Here is a 21,269-nt window from a genome sequence, read left to right as displayed (position 1 = left end):
TAACAATTTATATGGACCGTCGATTACTAATCTAAAATTACAAAATGCATAGGATCAATGGATCCTCCGGTATGCCGGTATGCCAATGCATCTACTCCGACAACAACAACAAAGGTCCGTCCGTCTTTGCCCAGGTGGTCGGACACAATTAGCAAGCAAAAAATGCATACCTAGGTACCTAGTAGGTAGTCTAAATCACATGATTCAATGTACTGGACTAGGTAATCCAATCTAGCCACACAAGCGAGCTTAATGGCGTGACACGTGATCGCGTCCGCCTAGTCTCATACACGCACACTTCGCAGTTGAGAAGTGGCGTCATACGTTACTGCAGACTGCTTTCACTGGTGTACGTAAGATTGTATATTTTACACAGGATAGTTAGTATTGATGTCCCTGCCTGTGGGCAAGCCAGCTAAGGGGGTAAAATGAGGGCGGTGGAAAAAGTGGGGTGAAGAAAATGGCCAAAATAACAATGTGAGGTTGTGAATGCACTTCAAAATAGCAAGTTGAACCCTGGAGTGTGGCGAATGCCGGGAGCGGATATTTTGTAACTAGGTGTAGTCTAATAGAAGGACCGGGGTTCTCCGCGGGTCTCTGCTGACCTATGCGTCATTCCGCGCTCCAGACGTCCACACTAAGGGCATACAAATACCCACTGTGGGCTCTAGCTCTTCGTTTAGGCCGATTCGCCATTTATCTCATAATTCCGTTCGTATCGCCTAGCTTATTCCTACCATCTAACGGCTGTTTATTGCAGACTAGAGCTTCGGACTCGGTAAGAGCGATTCATAGAAATTCTTCCAACACAGCATACTCACCAGCGCGGTATTATTTTAGCAGAGTAGTATGTTGTCCGATACAGATATTGGTCACTTGCGCCGGTGCGTGGAGCTAGCCCGCCAAGCGCTTGAGGCAGGTAATAGCCCGTTCGGGTCAGTGCTAGTGGATTCCACTGGAAAAGTTCTCAAAGAGGACCAAAACCGGACTATAACTGAGGCGGATGTCACTCTACATCCAGAGTTCACACTTGCCAACTGGGCCCAGAAACACCTACGTCTAGCTGAGCGCACTGCTACCACCGTCTACACTTCTGGCGAACACTGCCCGATGTGCACAACTATTCACGCAAACGTGGGTTTGGGACGAATAGTTTACGCTAGCTCTTCCGCCCAACTTGTGCGATGGAGGACAAAATTGGGCGTAAAGCCTGGACCAGTTGCCATGCTTCCTATCAATCAGGTCGCACCGGGTTTGACAGTTGAAGGTCCGGCTCCGGGTCTTGATGAGGAGGTTCATCAGCTGCATCAGCTAAATCAGGCTTGAGCTATATCCATTTATGAATGCGGACCGGGTAGGCTAGGTGTCTGAGAATGGGCGAGTAATGTGCAAGAATTGGAAATTTCTTTCATTATGGTTATTGTGATGAATGTATGGTACGTGGACTATCGCCTTCCTTCTGCACCGGATCCGATTAGTTGTGCTAAGTCTTGTGCCCTCAAAGATGAATCACAATTACTAATACACATACCAACCATCCATTGCAGTGAGCAGCACACCGCCACCCGGGAAACTATTGTGGCGAGTGACCTATTTTCCATATTAAACAGGACACTACGACGCGTGCTCCGTCGTGTCTTCCGCCTTCGCCCTTACCGCTCACCGCCTTCACACTGCGAACGGCGGAATTCTTGTATCTCTGGCTCCCGCATCGCCTAGCATTCTCTCATTACTGTTGTGATATCAGGCCGGTGCAGATCCGAAATAAAGCCGCATCATTGGTATTGATTCCCCAGGTGTCTATAGGAAGAAGCATCAACTTGGAGCCCATGCTGTATATATAGCCTCACGTATTCCCTCTGGGATGGAAAACAATAATACGTCTGGTTACTAGAAGCGACAAATAAAGAGCAATTCTCGGCAAGAAAGAGTCTAATTGGCGCGTGGAATCAAGTGGAGATTTGGCACTCAGAGCGCAGCAAAGTTTCGCAGACAGGTTGCGCGGGCTCCTCGAAACGCCTTCACTCATTCTTGGTTGAGGATATTTTAGGTTTGTGTCAGAAACGAGATGTTACGGCCTTATTACCGTTGAATTATGTCCAGGTGTGACTTGTTACTGATTAATCAGGTCGGGCAGATTGCGAAACCGGACTTTGATGTATCTTTGTTATCTAGAGAACTTTTTGCCATTGTGAATTTTATCAGAACGCTCGCCATACCCTGTTTTCAAGTAGTCCATGACCCTCTGTGCCGCAGAGAGAGAGAGCGAGGGCTTAGGTTATCTACGTCACTATTTCGTCGGCGTGGATGACTACCTAGGTAGGATAATACGGTTAGTTATCAACTTGTAGCTGATAGGAAACACAAGATCTAGCTGACGTTGACTTTTTGTTTGACGTTCCCTCTTTTGTGGATGTGGCTGATAGATTTCGCCTTGATTTTTCCCACGATATGAAGTATCGACGCCTAACAAATCTCAACAGATGAAGGGACGTGCTTATTTGAAAAATATGTCAAATAGGTTATAAATATATGCCACGTCTATCAGACAATCGCCGCCCCACTCTCTATAATGCTATAATGGTACAAGGTTCAGCCTCTTTCGTATGTTGGAAACTAGTATTCTACCTTCACTGGTAATTGGTGGCAGCCTAACCGGCGATCCCGCCTACTTTCCTGCCAAATCTCCGTGCCAGGGACATTGTGCTTGATCGGATGGATACTGTTCATTGACCGCTTGGGGGGCGAACCGCGACGCAAGGGCACGTAACGACTCTCAACGTATGTCATCGTTGTACGCTGCACGTATAAAATCTCAAGTGAAACAATCTTCGTCCCTTAGCAAGAAATATCATAACATCGTCGTTACCCTGGTCACCACCCGCAACACCCCGAAGATGGGCCACGCTAACACCAATGACTCTCTTGGGCACAATTCCGAGGTCGAAGATTACACAAAGAGACCGCCATATTTGCTGCAGCCCATGCAGGAGTTTGGCGAAGTCAAGTGGCATGCTCAATGCCAGTGTGGCCAAGTTAAATATGCACTGAGACGCGAAAGGCCATTGAACGCCAAGTTCTGTCACTGTCGCCAGTGCCAGGTTTTGCACGGCGCGCCCTTCCAGTGGGCAGCTATATATGCCAAAGAAGACATCCGGTTCGAGAAGGGGGCTGAAGGTCTGTCGTTCTATGCGGCCGGGGAGAAAAACAACAAGTACCAAACACCTACAAAGGTCTCATGCTCGTTTTGTCGTACCCCGATTATGGACGAAGGACGCAATATGTGTCTGCTGTTCCCGCAGTTGATTGACTTATCCGACTCGCCGGACGAGCAGCGGCACCGAGTGCAAACGTTCTTGCCAACGTAGGTTACGTACCTTGACATGAGCGAATATTGACAGTAACTAACCGTAACCGCTAGGTGCCACATCTTTTATGCAAACCGTTTGAGGGACATCCACGATGGAATTACCAAGTGGTCAGGAATGGACGAGCAGAGCCAGCGGTTAGATGACGATGGTCAGCCCCAATCTTCTGATGATAGCTTTGCATGAGTTGGGTTGGGGGGAGGGGTTCGCTCCGTCCGCCGACGCGAAAAGTACCGAATTATGACTCAGGCTGGTCATATCCAGGAGGGCATATGTACACATGAAATAGTCTTGAAATTCCCGCCGTTGGATGATCTCTCTACAACCGCCTCTGCTGCCGGCATAGAGAGGTGGACTCGGGCTACTTCAGGGATACAATTGAATTCAGGCCGACATTCAACTAGCTCTGATAATTCCATCCACTCAGTTTAGAATCTATCTTTCCGACGCCCCTATGTATGAAAATAAAGCTTCTCCTCTCAAAAATTGGAGATGCATGCATTTGCATGGGATAACAAGGCTTCATTTTCATCAGGTTGATAAAGCACCCTAAAAGTCGTATTTGTATGAGGAAAAAGGCTTCATTTTCATACTGGAGGCTCGTAAACCGCCCCACAAATTGGAAATGCATGCATTTATATGGAGGGAAAAAGCTTCATTTCCATACGTGGAGAGGTACAACGCTAGCGAAATTTAGGCAGGACACCCTGATTACTAAGGGACGTGTCATAGAGATTCAGATATTGTGATTTTTCTGCCGTTCTAAAATAAGTCATTTTGGCATAAACTTCCCTAGGAACGGGGGTAACAGCGCTTGAATTCTAGTCGCGGTTCAAAGTGGGCCAAACTTGTTTGCCGGGGTGTCGTGAGAGCCAGTGGCTGTAGACCCGTCCCTTGGATAATAGTATGTATTACGCGCAAAGGCTCCACTGCGAGCTTGATCATCTCTGCTGGAGTCAACACGAGGATCGAGCTTATTGAGGATTTTGGAATTATGTGGGCCAGCATTTCTGCCACCGCCGTAGTGCTTAACGGAGTCAAGATGGTGACTATATGGCGCTTTTTTCGCTTGGATAAGTCAGTTCTCGGTAACCCGGATCGAGGCGGCATTCGGATATCCACTGACTGTTTTCTCTGTCAAGTTTAGGCTTAATCTTATTCGTAACAGCGACGAACGGACTAGCAGTTATCCCTATAGCATTCCCGTGTTTTCGGTTGGCTTTCCAAATACGTTAGCTTTTGAAGTACCGTAGATTTGTATCTATTGAGCTGCCACTTACCTTGAGGGTCATTAATGTAATTGTCTTTCTTATCCGGTTTGTTTAGGTGGTGTGACGTATGGTTAGGGTATCGTTCTGAATTGTTATGGTTCCTTAGGTCATTTATAGCTCCACGAATGACTTCCATAATAGTTGTCGACAAGGTAAAGCGATGGTTCTTAGGCTTCCTAATATATGTTATCAGTTTCAAGGATTTCTAGATAGGCTGGGCCGATCTTGTTTTATCATCCTTCTTTTATAACCTCATAACAACAGCCATATGACGTAGGCACCGGCGGTGTTGGTGTACGCACCGACCACAAGTAGGCTTGCAGCACAGCGTTATTAAAAGCGGACCACGTCCCTAGATAGCGATTCATTATAAAACTGCTAAACAATGTTGTAGCGCCCCCTAAGGCCAAATGCTACCTTTTTTTTTCTTGAGATAATACATAACGACACCAGTGTGCTAGTCACATATCAGAATCGATCAATCTATAGACAGTGGCATAAGCCAGCTTATAAGTATATGGTGTCTTAGTAGACTACGCCGATGCAGGTGACTATGTGCTAAGTTACGGTCACCACTAAAGTCAACCAATCCGGTCAGGTTTTGAATAAGGTTTGTCTGCTTTTCAGCGGGCAGCTGGCCACCCATTTGGTAATGGTGATAGTGATCAGCGGGCTGGTCGGGAATTTAGTCAAGCCTCACGGCGTTGACAGTCCCACTTAAGTAATCAAAGAATCTATGGTCTTGGTGGACCTGGACCAATCTAGTCCCCCATAAATGACCTATATAGATACCCGTATAACCGTGAACAGAAAGCGGCTATTCATCACAGCACAATAGAAAGGGCTTTGTGATGGCAGCCTAGGAGGACTTTACGCTTCAAGGGACATCATTGGCATGGGAATTGCGACGACCCATTGTTCCTCCAATTTACATCTTAGAAATATCCCCCAAAGCCATCCGCGGACTGTTGACCCTGCAGTATGCCGCTTGTCAGCAATTAGGAGTCGTACTCGGCTTCTTCATCACTACAGCGCCAGCCAAGACGTAGTGGATGTTGCCCACCCTCCTATAGCCTCTGCCCGCTGCACCCTGGGCTATTGGCGCGTTCTTTTGCCCCAAATCGCCCCGCTGCTGCCGGTAAATGGTCGAGAGGAAGCGGGTACTGCTCTTTCGAGACTGCGCCATCTCCCTGTCGAGGACCCTGTCGTGGCAGATGAACTCGACGGTTGGAGTCGCAGCTGCTCATGAGCATGAGCTGGGGGTTCAGCCTCTGTATGACGGCTTCCCAAAGAGACGTTTAGTCCCTGTTGCGAGTGGGCGACGTTTCTTTCTCCTCTTCACGGCGACGCTGTTCTCTCAGTGGCCTAGAGCGAATGTGATCACGCAGTATTCCTAGTCATTTTTGGTTATCTGGGCACTGTTGGCGACAGTGCAACCTTTCCGGCGACGGTCATCTATGGGGTCGTTAAGTCCGTTCGCACCATGTTATTTGCCGTGGTTATTGTAGATTTGGTCTGCCGGCGACGGTTGCTTTTGACCTGCAGATCCTGAGTTCGCCTTTGTCGGTACGTGCGCAGAAGCGGCCAAAGACATGACCACCGACGAAATGAAGGTGTCACCTAACGCGGAGCAAGCCTCTACAGCGGCCATTGTGGCTATCTACCTGTACACCGTCACTTGGAGCTTTGGCTGGTTCAGTATTCCGTACCTGGTCAGACCTGAGACTTCCCCCACTTGCATCCGGCCCCTGAACATGTCAATCTCCTTGTTGTTGCACTGGGCGTTTCACTTTGGCTGCTCCAAGATGCTGAGTCTGTTTGCAGCGACGAACAGATGGGGTGCGTTGCTGTTCTCTGTGCGCTGGGCTTGGTTTATGTTCTTTCCCCATGCAGTGGAAAAAATTGTACTGTTGATGCCACGCAGCAGTGCAACAATGTGGTCAGATGCTACGAGACGATCATTGGAAGCGTTGGATAAGCTGTTTGGACGACCATGGTACACAGTCCGTAAGGTTGCGCACGCCACCAAGGACGAAATAAGAACGCAGATCGCGAGCTCCAGCTCCACCATGAACGCGTTGGAAACAGGAGAGTCGATGCCGAGATGGAGACCGCATAGCCGGTTTTGCTGCTGCGACCGCCATCTCGTCTGCAAACGTGTACCTACGTGGTAAGTAAGAAAAAACAAGAACAGACAAGAAAGGCAGGATTTATGCACGGTTAGTCAGCAAAACATCATGGGAACGGTCCAATCGGATGTTATCCGGGGTGATGTTGGGGAGGGGAGAGTGTCATCCTGTTTGCGGAAGTCGAGCCCTGATTTTATCCCCAGATCGGCGGTTGCAGACTCCATTCAGGCGCTCTGCTAATAACGACATCACTGCTTTTGTAACGCTGCTTTCTCCTCGGTAGTCCGGGATATATGTACATAAATAGTGATACCTTCACCATCTGTTCAAACCATCACGCCATTGGAGAAGAGTCATCTCCAGTAGCCTGTCCGTCATGAACAGAGCCCTACTTTCTCGCACTCGGCCTTGTCAAGGCTGGTGGATGCCTTCCAGCTCCAACCGATGTGGTGGAACAGAATGGCTACAACAGCGCTCCCTACCACGGCCCCTACACTAGCACACCCACCACCACCGGCGCGGCCACTGCTCCAGCTACCCTCGCTGCTTCCATTGCACCGCTGCCTCCCAACCCCACAGCGACATACTATAACGCCGATGGAACGCCAAAAGAACCCATGCCGGCCCCGTACATCCCAGCAGGAGGGCTAGGCACCAACGGAACCGAGCCCCGGTACATGGTCAACAGCGACTGGGACTTTGAGTCGATTGCGCTTGCTTTGTACCAGGAATGGATCGAACTGAATCTATTTCATGACGGTCTTGCGCGCTTCACCGACGAGGAGCTTGAGGCTGCTGGTCTAGGCCCAGAGACGCGGTCGCTGATCGAGTTCATGGCGAATCAAGAGGTCGGACATGCGACTCTGCTTACCAACATGCTGGGTGAAGCTGCTCCCAAACAATGTGTCTACAACTACCCCTACACCACCGTGCGCGAATGGCTGGACTTTAACTAAAGAGTCACCCGATGGGGAGAATCCGGTGTCTGGGGATTCTTGTCTCATCTAGATTCCCGTGAGGTCTCGCAGATGTTGTCGCAGTCGATTTCCATCGAGGCGCGCCAGCAGATGGCCTTCCGCCAGATGTCGGGTCTTGCACCGATGCCCGTCTGGTTTGAGAACGGTTGGCCACAGTCGTGGGCGTGGACGATGCTGGGGCCGTACATCAGTTACTGCCCTGAGAACACCACGCGTCTTGCCTGGCAGAACTTCCCGACGCTGCACATTCTCAACAACCCAAACATCAATCGCCTCGCTCCTATCGAGACTAAGCAGGACGGAAGTGAGGCCGTTGGCCATCGCATCGCGGACCCTTCAATCTCGAATATCACGCAGTCAGAGTCTTGTGTCAACGCGGAAGGCATTGGAAAGAGCTGTAGTGCAGCCATCGCTACAAACCGGACGGAGCCGCTGTCCTATCCAGGCAAACGAGTTTACTTTGAGTGGGATGCTCCGGGTCAGGCAGTCGGACCCAACAACTCATACATCACTGCAACAACTGCGGGCCAGCCCACGTTTGTTGGCTGGAGCAGCCAATTGAACTTCACCTACTCGCCGCTGACGATCACCGGGCAGAACCAGGGCTACACCGATCAACCAGAGGGCTTTGTATTTGCGGACGATGGGATTATCAACGGTACAATGGCAGTCATGCTGACCGACCTCGACCTGTTCGTGACCCCGTTCAACACTACCATGGTCAACCCACACATCGTCGCTCTTGGGCTGTACCAGGCGGGCTAAGCAAGAGTAAATGACTTGAATGAAATGTAATATTACTTAAACTTAATAGTAATGGTGCCCGCATTGGATCCGAGCCAATTTTGTTGACAAAGAATCAAATTCAACATTTCATTGTCCAACTTGACGTTGACCTGTAGATTCCATGGTAGACGCCACGATGACCTGAACGCTTCACATTGTTTGAGCATGTCTTGTTCCGCTGCTTTAAAAATAGAGTATAAGACATAAACACTCAGAAATTCACGGTGTCTGGGATTGTTTCTATTATCTGATGACTCCCGTATTTTCAATCGCTACGCATGGTCGCAGCGGAAGCACAGCGTCGTGTAAGGTCTTTTCAGCTGAACACAAAAAACTATGCCATTTTATCTGTCTCTCAGTCGAGTGGCGGTGCGTGCATTGCGTTCGCCCATTTCGGCTTTTCAGCACGACAGGTCGGCAATGGGTTATGCCGTCAATTCTGAGGCGAGTGAGGTACGCATCTTCGGACAATCCATCTTTTTTTCGCATGGAAGGCTTGGTGGCAGAAGGGACAAGCCTTGTTCAGTTCCTAGTACGACTGGAGATCGTGTTGAGATACACGACGGGTTCGGCCCGGCAACGCCAAGTTTGATCGTTGCGCCAAATTCGGGGTCGTGGAGAAAGTAAATGCTTTCATTATGGGGGAGGACTATAAACACTGCTAGGTATGGGCAGAATGGACGATTTGCCGGTGAGGATTTCCAGACACACCATGTGATAATGTCAGCTATTCAGCCATACCACTTAATGGCGCTGGGTTCTGTATATGTCGCAGAATCCAAGTGCTATCCAAATTGTAGGTCCGACTATACGCTACTTACTTAGAGTCGCTTGCTTCACATAACAGCCAGCCAGCCAATGGTCAGTGGAATATAGCAACGGTCTTTTTATTGCGGCGACCTTATCAGATAGCGGTATCGTCGTGGACCTTTGGGCATTTCGGACGATAACACGGAGACGATGGCTCACAAATTGAGATGTAATGGACCAAGAAGGTTGCGACGTAGTCATCAGTACTGGAGTGGTATCTACGGGACGGTTTGGTTTCTGCCAAGTGCTCTACAACAATTGGGTGTCACATATTATTTCCATCGAAGTCAATACCCGACCAGGGCACCCAATATATATCTTACCATTCAAATATACCAACCGGAAAACCTGCGAGTTCCCTTTTTCCAGTTTACCAGTCAAACCGGCAGTACATGCTGTCTGCGATTTCTCGCCATACATTACGTCAAGTGCTTGCAAGCACAATTCCCGGAAACTCGTCGGATGGCACGAATTAGCTGCCCTAACGACGCAAAATCTGGGCCGCAGTCTGCACAGATAATAGCCTCATTCCCGTTCGGAAAAGATGTATTTCGACCAGTTTCTTCAAACGGCGTGGATCAGATTTGAACCATCTGGCTGTTAAGCTTGGATTTGCTTCAGTAAAGGCGTTCCGCTCCAGTCAGACCAAAAGGATACCGGGGATGTAAACTCTACGAAATACTGCTAGATAGATCTTTTTGGCTTGCAATTGTACTTTTATCAGGCCGTCGATCTTTGGCAATGACGGCATACGAAGTAATGGGATGGAGAAAGCATCAATTGCTCGAGGTCTATCATTGTACGGCAGACGGTGAAGTAGGAGTAGTACTCGTCGAAGACCACAGCCCCGGGAAAGTCAGACATTTGCTCGGCGCAAGCCCTTGGGTGTACACTCAATGATGTGACTGGACTAAGGTTAGGCCAGTTCATCAATTTATTTCCAAAGTTCTGAAGGAAGCGAAATAGGAAGGTTTGTTGTATTTCTTGTATACAAATGATATTCTAACAGTACAATTACATGTCAGTCTGTTTTATCTTGATCGCGACGATATGCTGCCAGTCCCTGCTTGTGTTTGCGTTCATTAGCCATCCGTGCCTTTGCGGACGACGAATGTACCGTGGAGCTGCCGTACTACCAGTTCGGCCGTAAGGCGCCTTGGAAACGTTCCTTTCAAGAATATTCAAGGCTTTAGGCGCAGCACAACTAGCCAACAGAGGCTCGCTATAACCCTCTTCATTACAGAAACAAACTCCTGACGTAGGTCTCTCGATGCAGCGACGGTCAGAAGTAGGTGATCTCATGCGATGGTCAACCAGTTGCACATTGGATCGTGCTGGTGAGCTCTTAACAACTCGGATACTAGACCTATATCCCACCGCTTGGAAAATGATATATTAGGGTCGTATAATACTTATACATGCAAAATGCCGTTGCATATTTCGAGCGCCAGTGCATCTTCGGATATCCTGTGGATTTTGTTTGATCGAAGGAGCCCTTGCAGCGTGGTTCGATTACGCCAGGACAAATATACAGGTCTGGTTCGGGCAGAGCCTCGTAGATCAAGGATATCATCCGTGCGATTAGGGTCTCGTCTTTTGAAAGACATAGTAGTTCTTTTCTCGTGCCCATGCGTGATATCTATGACTTCTGGACCCTGGCTGCGAGGTCAAGTGTTTCGAGGGAGGCCGATAAACTTCCCAAAACCTCTGCAACAGTGCGTTTGTGTAAAGAGTCTGGGACTGGACGCACGGGGGGTGAGGTTTAGGAAGCTATGGAAGTTAATGATATGCCCAATACACCGGATGCGGCCAGAGGACAAACTTACCCGACATTATAAATATGCAGCTCGTGGAGTATTTCTTTGGCTCAGATACCGAGGAGTAGGGAGTTGATTCTTTCATGATCAAAAGTGTTGTACTCCTAGACCCAGGTCACTGTATCATGTGCCCAAATGCCTTCATCAAATTCCTGTACCCCTCCTTCTATCCTGTGTACCTGAGAAAAAGGCCTCTTCCCTCTTGGGAGTTACGTTTCGTCCTTGTAGAATGGCTCCTAGGCTTCCCCCGTTAAAATTGAGTCTCGTCCTGGATATGATAGAGAGCCAGTCTCTCAGAATGCCGGAGAAGCTGAATACAGCCAGGCTGCGATGTAGATATTAGCAGAAGCTTGTGCTCCAATTTAGAAGTGCCCACGGACCCCCAACGCGAATAGGACGGAAATGGACTGTGACACCACTAATTATACGAGCACTCTGTCACTACCATCCGAAAACCCCGGCTTATACCTCAACGAGATGGCGGTTTGTCACCATCCTAGACCTTGGATACAAGCTGTTGCATTCGGAGAGGCCTGGTTGCCAAACGCTGTCTAAAGGACTACTCAACAACAGCTATGGAGCGGAATGCGGATCTGCTGATAAGATCTACTGGATGGCAGAGATCATGGAATGCTGCACAATATGGATTGTGTAGAGCTATCAGAGCTATGTGTAATGATACAGATGGAAAGGAAGTAGATCTGACTACATACATGGGAAGACGTCACGTGACAAAGGGAGAATCTCATCATCTGCGAGAATGGTATTTGCACAATCTACCTGATCTCGAACTTATCACCCAGTTTATATTAATAAATCAGGATGCGATAATCGGTTGGGCTTAGGCGAACAGGCTGGTCCCACTTGGCGTGGATCCAATGCAAGTAGCACAGTTCTATCATGACTACATATGCTTAGCGTGGAATCATTCTGTCGAGTGTCTTCCACGGTTCGACGGACCCCCACTGTGTTAGCGGATTTTATAATCTAGCTTCTTCAGCACTGGTGTGAACGGCGGGCCTAAATCAGCTGCGGTCATCGATAATGCGTCATTTTATGGCCCAGAGCAGATTACGCAGATGTTTGCGGGCGCGGAGGTGAAATTGGTTTCTCTCCGCCCTAGTCGCCGGACTTCAACCCTATTGAGGAGCCTTTTGTTGAGCTTAAATCTTTCAATAAACGCAATCGGACATACCGTGAGGTAAATTCCGAACAAGGTGTTGATGCTTCCTCACGCAAAATCTCGACATGATGACCACTTGTCGTGGGCAATTTGCCCACTTAACGAAGGTCCGCTGACCGCTCAAACTGCAATAAGTTTCCGGTCATTAGCACCTGCCTCGCCATATTCTTTTCTGGTAAAGTCGGGCAACCTGAGCTGGTATTTTCCATGGTTCTGCAGTCTCGTGCGATCATCGTTTTTCCTATTTCGTGCCACCATCCAGGTACAATCAATCAGCCATCGTCAAGATACCGTATGACTTGCGTATAATTGCTTGGCAGTATTTCAAAAGTACTGTACTACCGTCGTAATATGTAGCCGCAGCTCTACAATAGAAAGGCTAGATATTAATAGGTTATCATTTGGTCATATCGACGATAGAGTCAACTAGTTGAAGTCGATGGAAGCACCAAATCTGGATTGTGGTGGGCAGCCAATCTACTATAAATATCCCAGGCGCGTTTGGAATAATCATCTGTTTTAGACATTTCAAATAACCACCCGCAAGCCTTTTTGACGTTGCGCACTGTTGCTGCGTCCTGGATTTCCCCAAGGTCGATTTGACCCACAAGGCCAACCAGGAGGATGGTGGAACATTGCATAATGTAGTGGACTATGGACCACCATGGGCAATACCCATATAGCCAGCGAACATCTACTTTATCGCAAAGAAGGTTGATGACACTTCCTGCTACCTGCATACACAGAGTGGCCATAGACTGACAGTGTTTACTGCATGGGCCATCGAACGATACCCTGATCGCACGTCTCAAACACGGCTCCAGGATGATGAGCTTGATCGAGTAAAATTGAAACGCCAAGCTAGTGCGTTGACGAACAAATGGGCAATTCGGCGATGGCTTTTCGAAATGGTAGATGTGTGGTAGTTCAGCCAACCAATCATCAGCAGATGCGTTGTTTTTCGCGATTGTACTCTCTAACTCATCCCATGAAAGAGACGCCGTGCTAGGCGAGTGGATTTCGTCCAAGGCAGCTCTTCCAATGCAAGTCAAGCTCAAACGATACAGGAAGTATACCGACGCGTTAGGCTTAGCGGTGCTTGCCACAGAGGCTATGCGTGGAACATCGTCTTCTTCGCTTATAGCGGAGTGATGTAGAGGTTCTGCATGTAGGTTATTCCCTTGCCCGTCCAGTTTGAACGCTCGTGAGATGAAAGATGAAAATAGGGCCCTCCGAGTATGGTCGTCCGCAATGAACCGGGAAACGTGGTCTTCATGAAAGTCCTCCTCCCGATGGGGTGCTGGGAGAAAGGCAGTACAGTATTCAAGGCTCATGTTGGGTGGGCGTCCAGTCATCGAGCATAGTTGAATGTCAAGCGAGTACAGTGCCCACCAAAGGCGATATCTTGTCTCCTTGGATATGTAAGAAATGCTTTCACTCTCACTACGAAGGTGGATTCCCATGGCCACTGCTGATCTCATTGCGACGCCGCACATCCGCCACGCCCTGATCATCATCAGTCCCCAATTTTTAAAGCGCGGTAGCTGAATAGACATACCTATTAACATGGCCTATCGAAAGCATGTATAGTGACATAAGGGATTCAACCTGTACCTGTTGTAAATTTGGGTGGTCGAACATAGCGTAATTCCTCATGCAGAGCTGCCAAGCTCTTGTGAAGTATGACATATGTGTGCCAGTGCCAGCTTCAGGTTCCTTTCTCATCAAAGAGCTATGACGTGTAGCGATAGCCAACACTAGATTGAAAACTGCCATCCACGCCCAGCCTGGTTGCTTACGTGGATTGGCATAAAAAATGCGAAATTGCTTCAGAAAGTACAACTTCCCAACGAAGGGGAACGACGCGTGGACAATGTGGAAGTAACTATCCACTAATTGGCTAGCAGCTTCTTCCGAGGGCCACTCCAGAAACTCATTCGGATAGGCCATAGGATTCTGCAAGTCGTCGAGGAAGTAGTTGGTAGACAAGAGTGGCGTCTGTTCTGACCTTCCCAACGGATACTCTGGTTTCATGTGCTGGTCCATTTCACAGTGGAGTCTAGAGAGCCACGCTACCTCTGATGGTCTACCCAAGAGCCCTGCCGCCTGAGTATTTTCGGAACGATTGAAGTCCTCAATGGTGTGATCGGTCGGCTGTATAGGGTTCTCTGTACTTGCTGGGTATCGGGGGTCGTTTTCGGGGTTGTCGAAGGTGTGCCTGGAAACTATTTATCATCAGATTCTTGTCCGAAAATTTCATCTGGCCCGCGTTTTCTTACTTCACTAACGACCTTCTCAATTTGAATTGCCAATTGACGGTCGAGAAGAGGATGCAGACTACGTAAGAGGTCTTCATACACCCGAACCTGAGACATAAGTTGCGCGGATTGTCTGAATATGTTGTCAGCCGATCATACGTCAATTAGATCTGTGAGACTCGGCTACTGAACCTTGCTTCTTCCTCTCGCTTTCCGTCTGTGTAGATGCAAGTGATGTCGCCTTCGTGGCATCGTCGACACGCCGGCCGATCGCCGCTACATTTGACCTTTTGCTCGCGGCAAATGTCGCATGCTCGACTTACTCTCCTATTTGACTTCCAAATTCGGCGGTCTGGTCCTCGTGGGATGGCAATTTTCTCAATCGGGGGCTGCGAAGCGAGGCTTTCCGTGAGCGGCTGGCTTGGGTTCGAGGACAACGCGCTTGACACATTTGACTCGAGGGTGTTCGGGTGCCTGTCAAACCATGATTGAACACTGGACGCAGGCGTTTCATTGCTTGTTGCGCCCAAGGCATTGTCGTGAGGGCTAAACGTACGAGCCTCTTTAGAGTCCATCAGCCGTTCCGTGTCCTTTTGCCGAGATAATTGGCGCCAAATTTCTGGCGAATGCAGATGGCCGCGAGGCTAGTAGGTATTTGGCAAATCACACAAGAGGAACAAGACATTATTTTTGATTGGACGGGCTGGCGGGCCGGGCCAATCCGAACCAAAGGGAACCGCAAAGATCCAAGACCCCGACCCCATTGGGATTAGTTATACAGTGAACCCGCAGAAAAGGCTCCGGATCAGCTTTAGCCGGTCACATTTAGGACGAGAGGCTCTCTAAAAGATCTTGTCCAAGATGAGTGGCAAAAAGCATTCCTAGTAAGAACCCGATCCGGTGAGTCAGCAGGTATGTCATATTGTCGTGTTTTATTGCTTCTGAGAACCGCAACAGTAGTTTCACATATAGAAAGATCCCGCGTCGCATGTTGTACAGTAAAAGGACGACGTAGCATGTGGTCAGGGTAGCATGATCAACCGCCTATCTTTTCAGGAGCAGCGGGCTTCGAATATGTTGTCGGAAATAGGAGTGTGCAGCAATTAACAAAACTTTGAATACAAAACACACTCGTCTCTACTTCAGCTCTTCTTGCCCCAGTTCCCAATTATGGCAGGGGCCAATGGACTGGAGAACTGGGAAGACATTGGGTTCAAAGCGCAAAGAAGCAGTTTACGGTTTCAAGTTGAAAAGTGAAGGAATGGAGCAGCAAGTAAGTGAGCCTCCTTTTTGTCTATTTTCACCAATTGACTCCGAAATATTCCTACCTTGGAGTCGCAAAAGCGACATACTTAAGGCAGCTTTCGCTTATAATTGTGCTGGTCATCACTCAACCTGGCGAAAGTTGGTGAGGGGTACAGAGAAACAGGGACAGGTGGCGGTCGAATCTGCAGATTGGAAGCTTAAATCCAAAAGTGGTACAACAATGGCCCAAATTTCCAGCAACATGAGCAGTAGTTAATAAACGAACAGTGAAAGGATTGCGGCACTCGTCAGCCGATATGGGAGCAGAAAACTTGCACTAGGAAGCCACGAATGCTTATTCCTCTGAAAGGACAGGTACTTGCTCCAAATTCGCTTTGATCAAGCGATTTCCGTTCTGAGAACGATTACGACGGACTGTCATATAATAATTATGTAGATACTTATACGTGCTTGATTTCCTCTACCGGGTGGCGCTTTTCTAACTTTAACTGCCGCCACTTTTATGGATAGCGTTTAGGCTCACTAAGCGAATTTCAGTAGGTACCTACCTACCTAGGTAGGTACCTAGGTAGGTACCTAGGTAGGTAGGGGCTCAGACTGACTAAGCTGCTCATGCTAGTCACGTGACTGACCCCTAATTATAATAAACGCTTAACTAACTATCATAACTAGTTAGTTAGTTAGTGAGCGCTTAATGAGTCTGATTATATACTCACTAGTGGCTCATCGCTTACTTAGAGACTACCTATATTAATCACTTAGTCCAATCTTAAGCTATACCCGAAGAATCATTTTGCCCTATATTACTGTTTACTTTTATGACTACTTTCTAATAGCTGTTATGGACATGCTAGGCACTGATCAGGCATGGGCCTCAGCCATACAGATGGGCCACTGGTAAGATCTACTGTGTAAAAGAGATCATGAAAAGGCTGTACAGTATGATTTGACCTGTGCAGAGAGCTATGTGTAAAGTACAAGAGGAAAGGAAGTGTAGTCTAGACTACATACATGGGAAGGGGTCATGTGACAGAGAGAGAATTCATCAGCCACCGAGAGAGTAAAGTGAAGAGAGGGTGATGAATCGACAGAGCACTTAGCGACGCGTTCGTTGAGTCAGCCAGACAGATGCCGTAGAAATGACTGTATAGCCTACAACAAGCACTTCTGCTTTGTAAGGAGTTACAAAATGTACTTTCCTCTCCTTATTCGCGTAGGTTCCGACGCCAGAAAACCTTTGTGTACATGCTGTATGATGTGACCCAACTCCAGAAATCTTCGATGGGCAACACATTCCTCACTAAACGGTAGAATTGGATGCCGATAGATGGCATCGCCTCGCTGACGGTGAAGCAGCTCCATGGCGCAGCCAAACGAGCGCAACTGGCCACCGAACTGGGCATCCAATCATCCAATGACTGCTGCAAAAAATGAGAGACTATTGGAGCATAGGTTCGGGGATCCTTTGCTCAGGCCTTAAGAATGCGCTCTGAAATCCGAGGTCTGATCACACGATACGGCATGCATGCCCGCTTTTTGTATTACTACCAACTCTTCAGACCTGCAAAATCCCTAGCCCTGATGCTAGCTGGTGTGAGTAATCTGTGAACGTCTTTACTACGGGAAGTGTCACTGCCCATGAGGCTACGGCTACATCCAATCCGGTGGCTGTCGCCGAGTTTTTCCATCACGTCCGTAATTGTTGAGGCTACGAAGGAGGACTGCTAGTGAGAACTAGCATGGAGGGGAAATCGGGAAGAAGATGCATACTATGAATCTATGGAAAAACAGGCTGTATATGAAGCCTGTACTAACAAAGGAATGGCAAACTGACAAACTGACATATCAAACTGACAAAGCAAAAGCTCAGTCTGCACAAAGGGACAAAGGCATAAAGACATACCATACCATGCATGTCAACAGTAATGCCGCCCTAGACGGCCTTTTCGCTACTAATCCGGTCGGTTCGGTATTCTTAGTATCCTTGCCAACCCCCGAATTATATTGCTGTTGTCGAGGCGAACGATCGAGGAAGGCTGTATCTCCAGGGATTGGCGTGGGTGATAGGAAATCTAGCTTTGGATACTTTACGGGATCGACTTCTCCACTATAACAATTTCGTGCCTCAAATTATTCGTTATTTGTAGTCAATCATTAAGCAAGGTATTGATGAGAGTATTCATCACGGTCCTGAAGTGAACCTTCCCAGCATACCTCCGTCAGACAAAGACTGAACCCAATGACGACTTTCATCACCGATTATCATGAGAGCAATTGCCCCTCGCTCGTAAAATGCAAGTCCATCCAAGAAACCATCACGTCGTGTATTTCAAGGACCGACAAACGGGGTTCAGGGAAAATTGTTGACATACATGCAGTATGCGTTTGTCTATCTGTGTGCAGGCTGAGCTCTTTGGCTCTTTGAGTCTTTGTTTAGCTCTTTGTCTCTTTGTCATATAGCTGGCTTATATACCAGCTTCTCCCCATAGATCCATCATCACCTTACTTCTTCTTCTCTATCTATCTCTCTTCCTTCGTATCCTCAACAAAAATGCTTGTCGATTTAGCATGTCTCGGGAGCTCGTTCCTACCTCTAAGATCGCTAAGATAGATGATTTTTGGACTTGTTCACATCGCTCGTAATCAGTCCCGGATAAATCCGTGGAATTCGGCCATCGTCAGCCGTGTCCATCCCAGCCGTGACATGCTTGATTTCCAAACAGTTTCCATGTCTTTGTTGCTGATTCACTACATCAGGAATTACGGTTACACCACGAAAGACGGTGCCTCCTCATGGCAGGTAAATTGCCAAGGCGGCTCTATTAAAGCAGTCCATCGACAAGGCAAATCTTGCTGAACCACTAAGCGCAAGGGACCTACGGCGTTGAGAAAAAGGTGTGGGGATTATCCGATATGTTACTTTAATGCCCTTTCCCATGACCAGGAGATCAGTGGTGTGCAGGTCGCTAGTGTGTCCCTCCGACTTCCCATCTATTGCGCGGTCAACTACAGCCTTTCTGGAATCAACCTCTGGGCTTTGAGGCGTTATGTCCGGCAGTTTCAGCCGGATAACGTCGAACGTAGTCGCTCTTCTGGTCTCAGGGCCGCAGTACATTGCGCATACGAAACCGCACCGCTAAGCATCTTTGACAATCATAAGTGGCGTGATCCGCACTTGGCTCCTGTTGGGTTATTCATATACATGCTTGTAGGGACTAAGGATATACACCATGCGATTGCGGACGATGTGGACTTGGTCAGCTTGCCCGCCAATATCTCCCTCTTATCGCCCTCCATTCAATATAATGCTTTACGAGTAGGTTTACAATCAACGCGCTTGTGTATAAACAGTGGATTACTTCCGAAATCGCGTCTATGTTTCCAGGCACATAGGCTTCACGTCGCAACTCACGTCTAGGAATGTTCAGCTGCATGCTTTAAAGTAGCCAAGTCTTTTTGCTGCCTTGTTGAAGGTAAAACTTATGGACCCCTAGTAGTGGACGGTCAGTGGTAGTTCATTAATTCCGTATGGTAGAACTGCTCACTTTGATGTTCCAATAGCACAACGCCTTCATTGGGGCGGAAGTCCACATCTTCAGCAATTTCGCACTGCAGGTCCCGGGTTCGGCCATATTGATCCACAAATGTGAGGCGGACGCTTTCTACCTCTCCAGTAAAACATTTTCCAAGGTAGTCTGTCTCATCATCCCCTAGATAAAAATGGCTAATCGGGACCGCCGTGGAGATGATATTGTTGTTAAACCTGGATCTGGGCATGGCAGGATGCTATGACGTATACAGAAATACTTGGAAGTACAAGAACGCCCACTGGAAATGATCATGGATCAGCTTCGAGTATGTGGAGCAGAATCCTGACTTTATAAATGTAAAACTATCAGACTTTCATCGTGCGTAGGAATGCCCGCCTACATCGAGCAGACCTCTAATAACTCTGCAGATCATTTCCCTAAGCAAGATCGAGTTGACGTGGGCGTCTTTCCGCCATCAAAGAATTCCTAGCGGTGACTCGGAAGTGGCTCAGCTTTTATGGTTTCCCGAGGATATTAGTTCCTGACCGGCGGTCGGTCTAGTCCCAGGCTCTCGGAAACTGACTCTTGGTTCTCCCGAAACGTAATTTGCAAATGCAGGGCCCAAGGTAAGGATATTCGCGTGACAACAGCTCTTCGAATTTCCTGTATTGTATCTCTGCATACCAGGGAACTTTTGTGTGGGTCGCCCCGCTTTGTGGGAACACTGCTGCGACCCTAGATCACAAAGATGACCTACAAGTTGGAATCGCAACTATCGTCAAAAATCCAGCTCGACTTACGTACAGTATAATTGTCTCGATTACGATCGCACAAAGGCCTGTCAGACTTTGGCAGACCACCGCCTTTGCTAGGCGAATTCGACTCTTGGAAGGTATGTATGCGTTTTGCAGGGGCCGCGTGGAGGTGAACGATCCATTTAGACTTGTTCCTCGCCTTTTGAATTGGCTGCAAGGCCGGCCTGGTGTCGCACAGTATCGTCGCCCATTTTTGTCTACTGGTGGCGGGTACAGGCCGAGAGACTAAGCCTAAGTGTCTGGGGGGAAACTGTTTTCGCATTCTACTGTATTGATGGGAGCCATGGAGAAAATACCAGGGGATAAAGTTTCGGGGTCAGCAAAGTCAGCTTGCTTCTTAGCATCATCTGATTGAAGCCTCACGGCTCCACAGCCCTCACTAACGAGGACTGATGCTTTCATAGCCACAGCTTAGATGCCCTACTGCGGCCCATTTCCATGGCAGCCCACAAATGCGCGGTATGACAATAGCGTCGCGCTTCTTTTGTGAGGCCGCCACTTTCTGCCTACAACCATCATCGGGGCCAGTCCCACAGGTGGGGTCTAAGGACATCGTACAGTCCACTTTATCCGAAGGACCAAATATTTTCTAGTACCGTTAGATTACCGTAATATATCGATTATGTTATGACCTGTTTAAGGCCTTGGCAAAAGCGGATTGAGTCAGATCATAGCGGAATATGGTATAGTGGGTTTTCAGTAGTGTGTTTCCGGCAATTAGTCATTCTAGTTTCACGGTAAGTGTATGCGCCCTTGCCTAACATAGCTTAGTCCAGCCACTTGCTGCCGAACTACATACAAAAGTTATGGGTTATAGGCCTTCCGCTCTTTCTTTCCAGCAGCCCCTTGCTTTACCCTCCATCTGCCTATGGGAGGTTCATTTTAGTATTCTTCAAGGTGACTTACCACGAGAGCAGCCTGGTATCTCCTTCTCAAGCTATGATCCCGGGGAGAGGTATTGAGCAGCCCAGCAACTCACTGCTTCATATTCTGCATCGGTTCTGATGGCCGTTGGGAGGAAGAAATTCTAAGAAGCGTGCATGTCTGCAGTTCAGTGCT

At 48.3% G+C, this 21,269-nt stretch overlaps 6 protein-coding genes across 6 annotated transcripts; 4 read left to right on the top strand and 2 right to left on the bottom strand.

Annotated features, from left to right (window-relative positions):
- Positions 1-849: 849 nt before the first annotated feature.
- Positions 850-1,326, top strand: N7489_003946 (nucleoside deaminase; the record flags this gene model as incomplete). The annotated part of the gene is made up of 1 exon (XM_056709698.1): positions 850-1,326. The coding sequence occupies one exon, from the start codon at positions 850-852 to the stop codon at positions 1,324-1,326; it is 477 nt and encodes a 158-aa protein (XP_056568119.1).
- A 1,457-nt stretch (positions 1,327-2,783) lies between these two features.
- On the top strand, positions 2,784-3,554 carry N7489_003945 (GFA family protein; the record flags this gene model as incomplete). The annotated part of the gene is made up of 2 exons (XM_056709697.1): positions 2,784-3,364; positions 3,422-3,554. 2 exons carry the CDS (start codon positions 2,784-2,786, stop codon positions 3,552-3,554), a joined length of 714 nt encoding a protein of 237 aa, XP_056568118.1.
- A 2,677-nt stretch (positions 3,555-6,231) lies between these two features.
- Positions 6,232-7,724, top strand: N7489_003944 (uncharacterized protein; the record flags this gene model as incomplete). Its single annotated transcript, XM_056709696.1, has 2 exons — positions 6,232-6,809; positions 7,241-7,724. The coding sequence occupies 2 exons, from the start codon at positions 6,232-6,234 to the stop codon at positions 7,722-7,724; spliced, it is 1,062 nt and encodes a 353-aa protein (XP_056568117.1).
- Positions 7,725-7,796: 72 nt separating this feature from the next.
- On the top strand, positions 7,797-8,510 carry N7489_003943 (uncharacterized protein; the record flags this gene model as incomplete). The annotated part of the gene is made up of 1 exon (XM_056709695.1): positions 7,797-8,510. The coding sequence occupies one exon, from the start codon at positions 7,797-7,799 to the stop codon at positions 8,508-8,510; it is 714 nt and encodes a 237-aa protein (XP_056568116.1).
- A 1,845-nt stretch (positions 8,511-10,355) lies between these two features.
- Positions 10,356-10,971, bottom strand: N7489_003942 (uncharacterized protein; the record flags this gene model as incomplete). Its single annotated transcript, XM_056709694.1, has 2 exons — positions 10,356-10,707; positions 10,754-10,971. 2 exons carry the CDS (start codon positions 10,969-10,971, stop codon positions 10,356-10,358), a joined length of 570 nt encoding a protein of 189 aa, XP_056568115.1.
- A 1,792-nt stretch (positions 10,972-12,763) lies between these two features.
- On the bottom strand, positions 12,764-15,174 carry N7489_003941 (uncharacterized protein; the record flags this gene model as incomplete). Its single annotated transcript, XM_056709693.1, has 4 exons — positions 12,764-13,847; positions 13,900-14,566; positions 14,626-14,732; positions 14,792-15,174. The coding sequence occupies 4 exons, from the start codon at positions 15,172-15,174 to the stop codon at positions 12,764-12,766; spliced, it is 2,241 nt and encodes a 746-aa protein (XP_056568114.1).
- Positions 15,175-21,269: the final 6,095 nt, after the last annotated feature.

Source organism: Penicillium chrysogenum, assembly GCF_028827035.1.
Source record: "Penicillium chrysogenum strain IBT 35668 chromosome Unknown utg000002l_segment0_segment0, whole genome shotgun sequence".
In the NCBI taxonomy this organism is placed as follows: Eukaryota; Fungi; Ascomycota; class Eurotiomycetes; order Eurotiales; family Aspergillaceae; genus Penicillium; species Penicillium chrysogenum.
The sequence above is the reverse complement of the archived record's forward strand: the minus strand, read 5'-3'. Positions and strand labels throughout refer to the sequence as shown.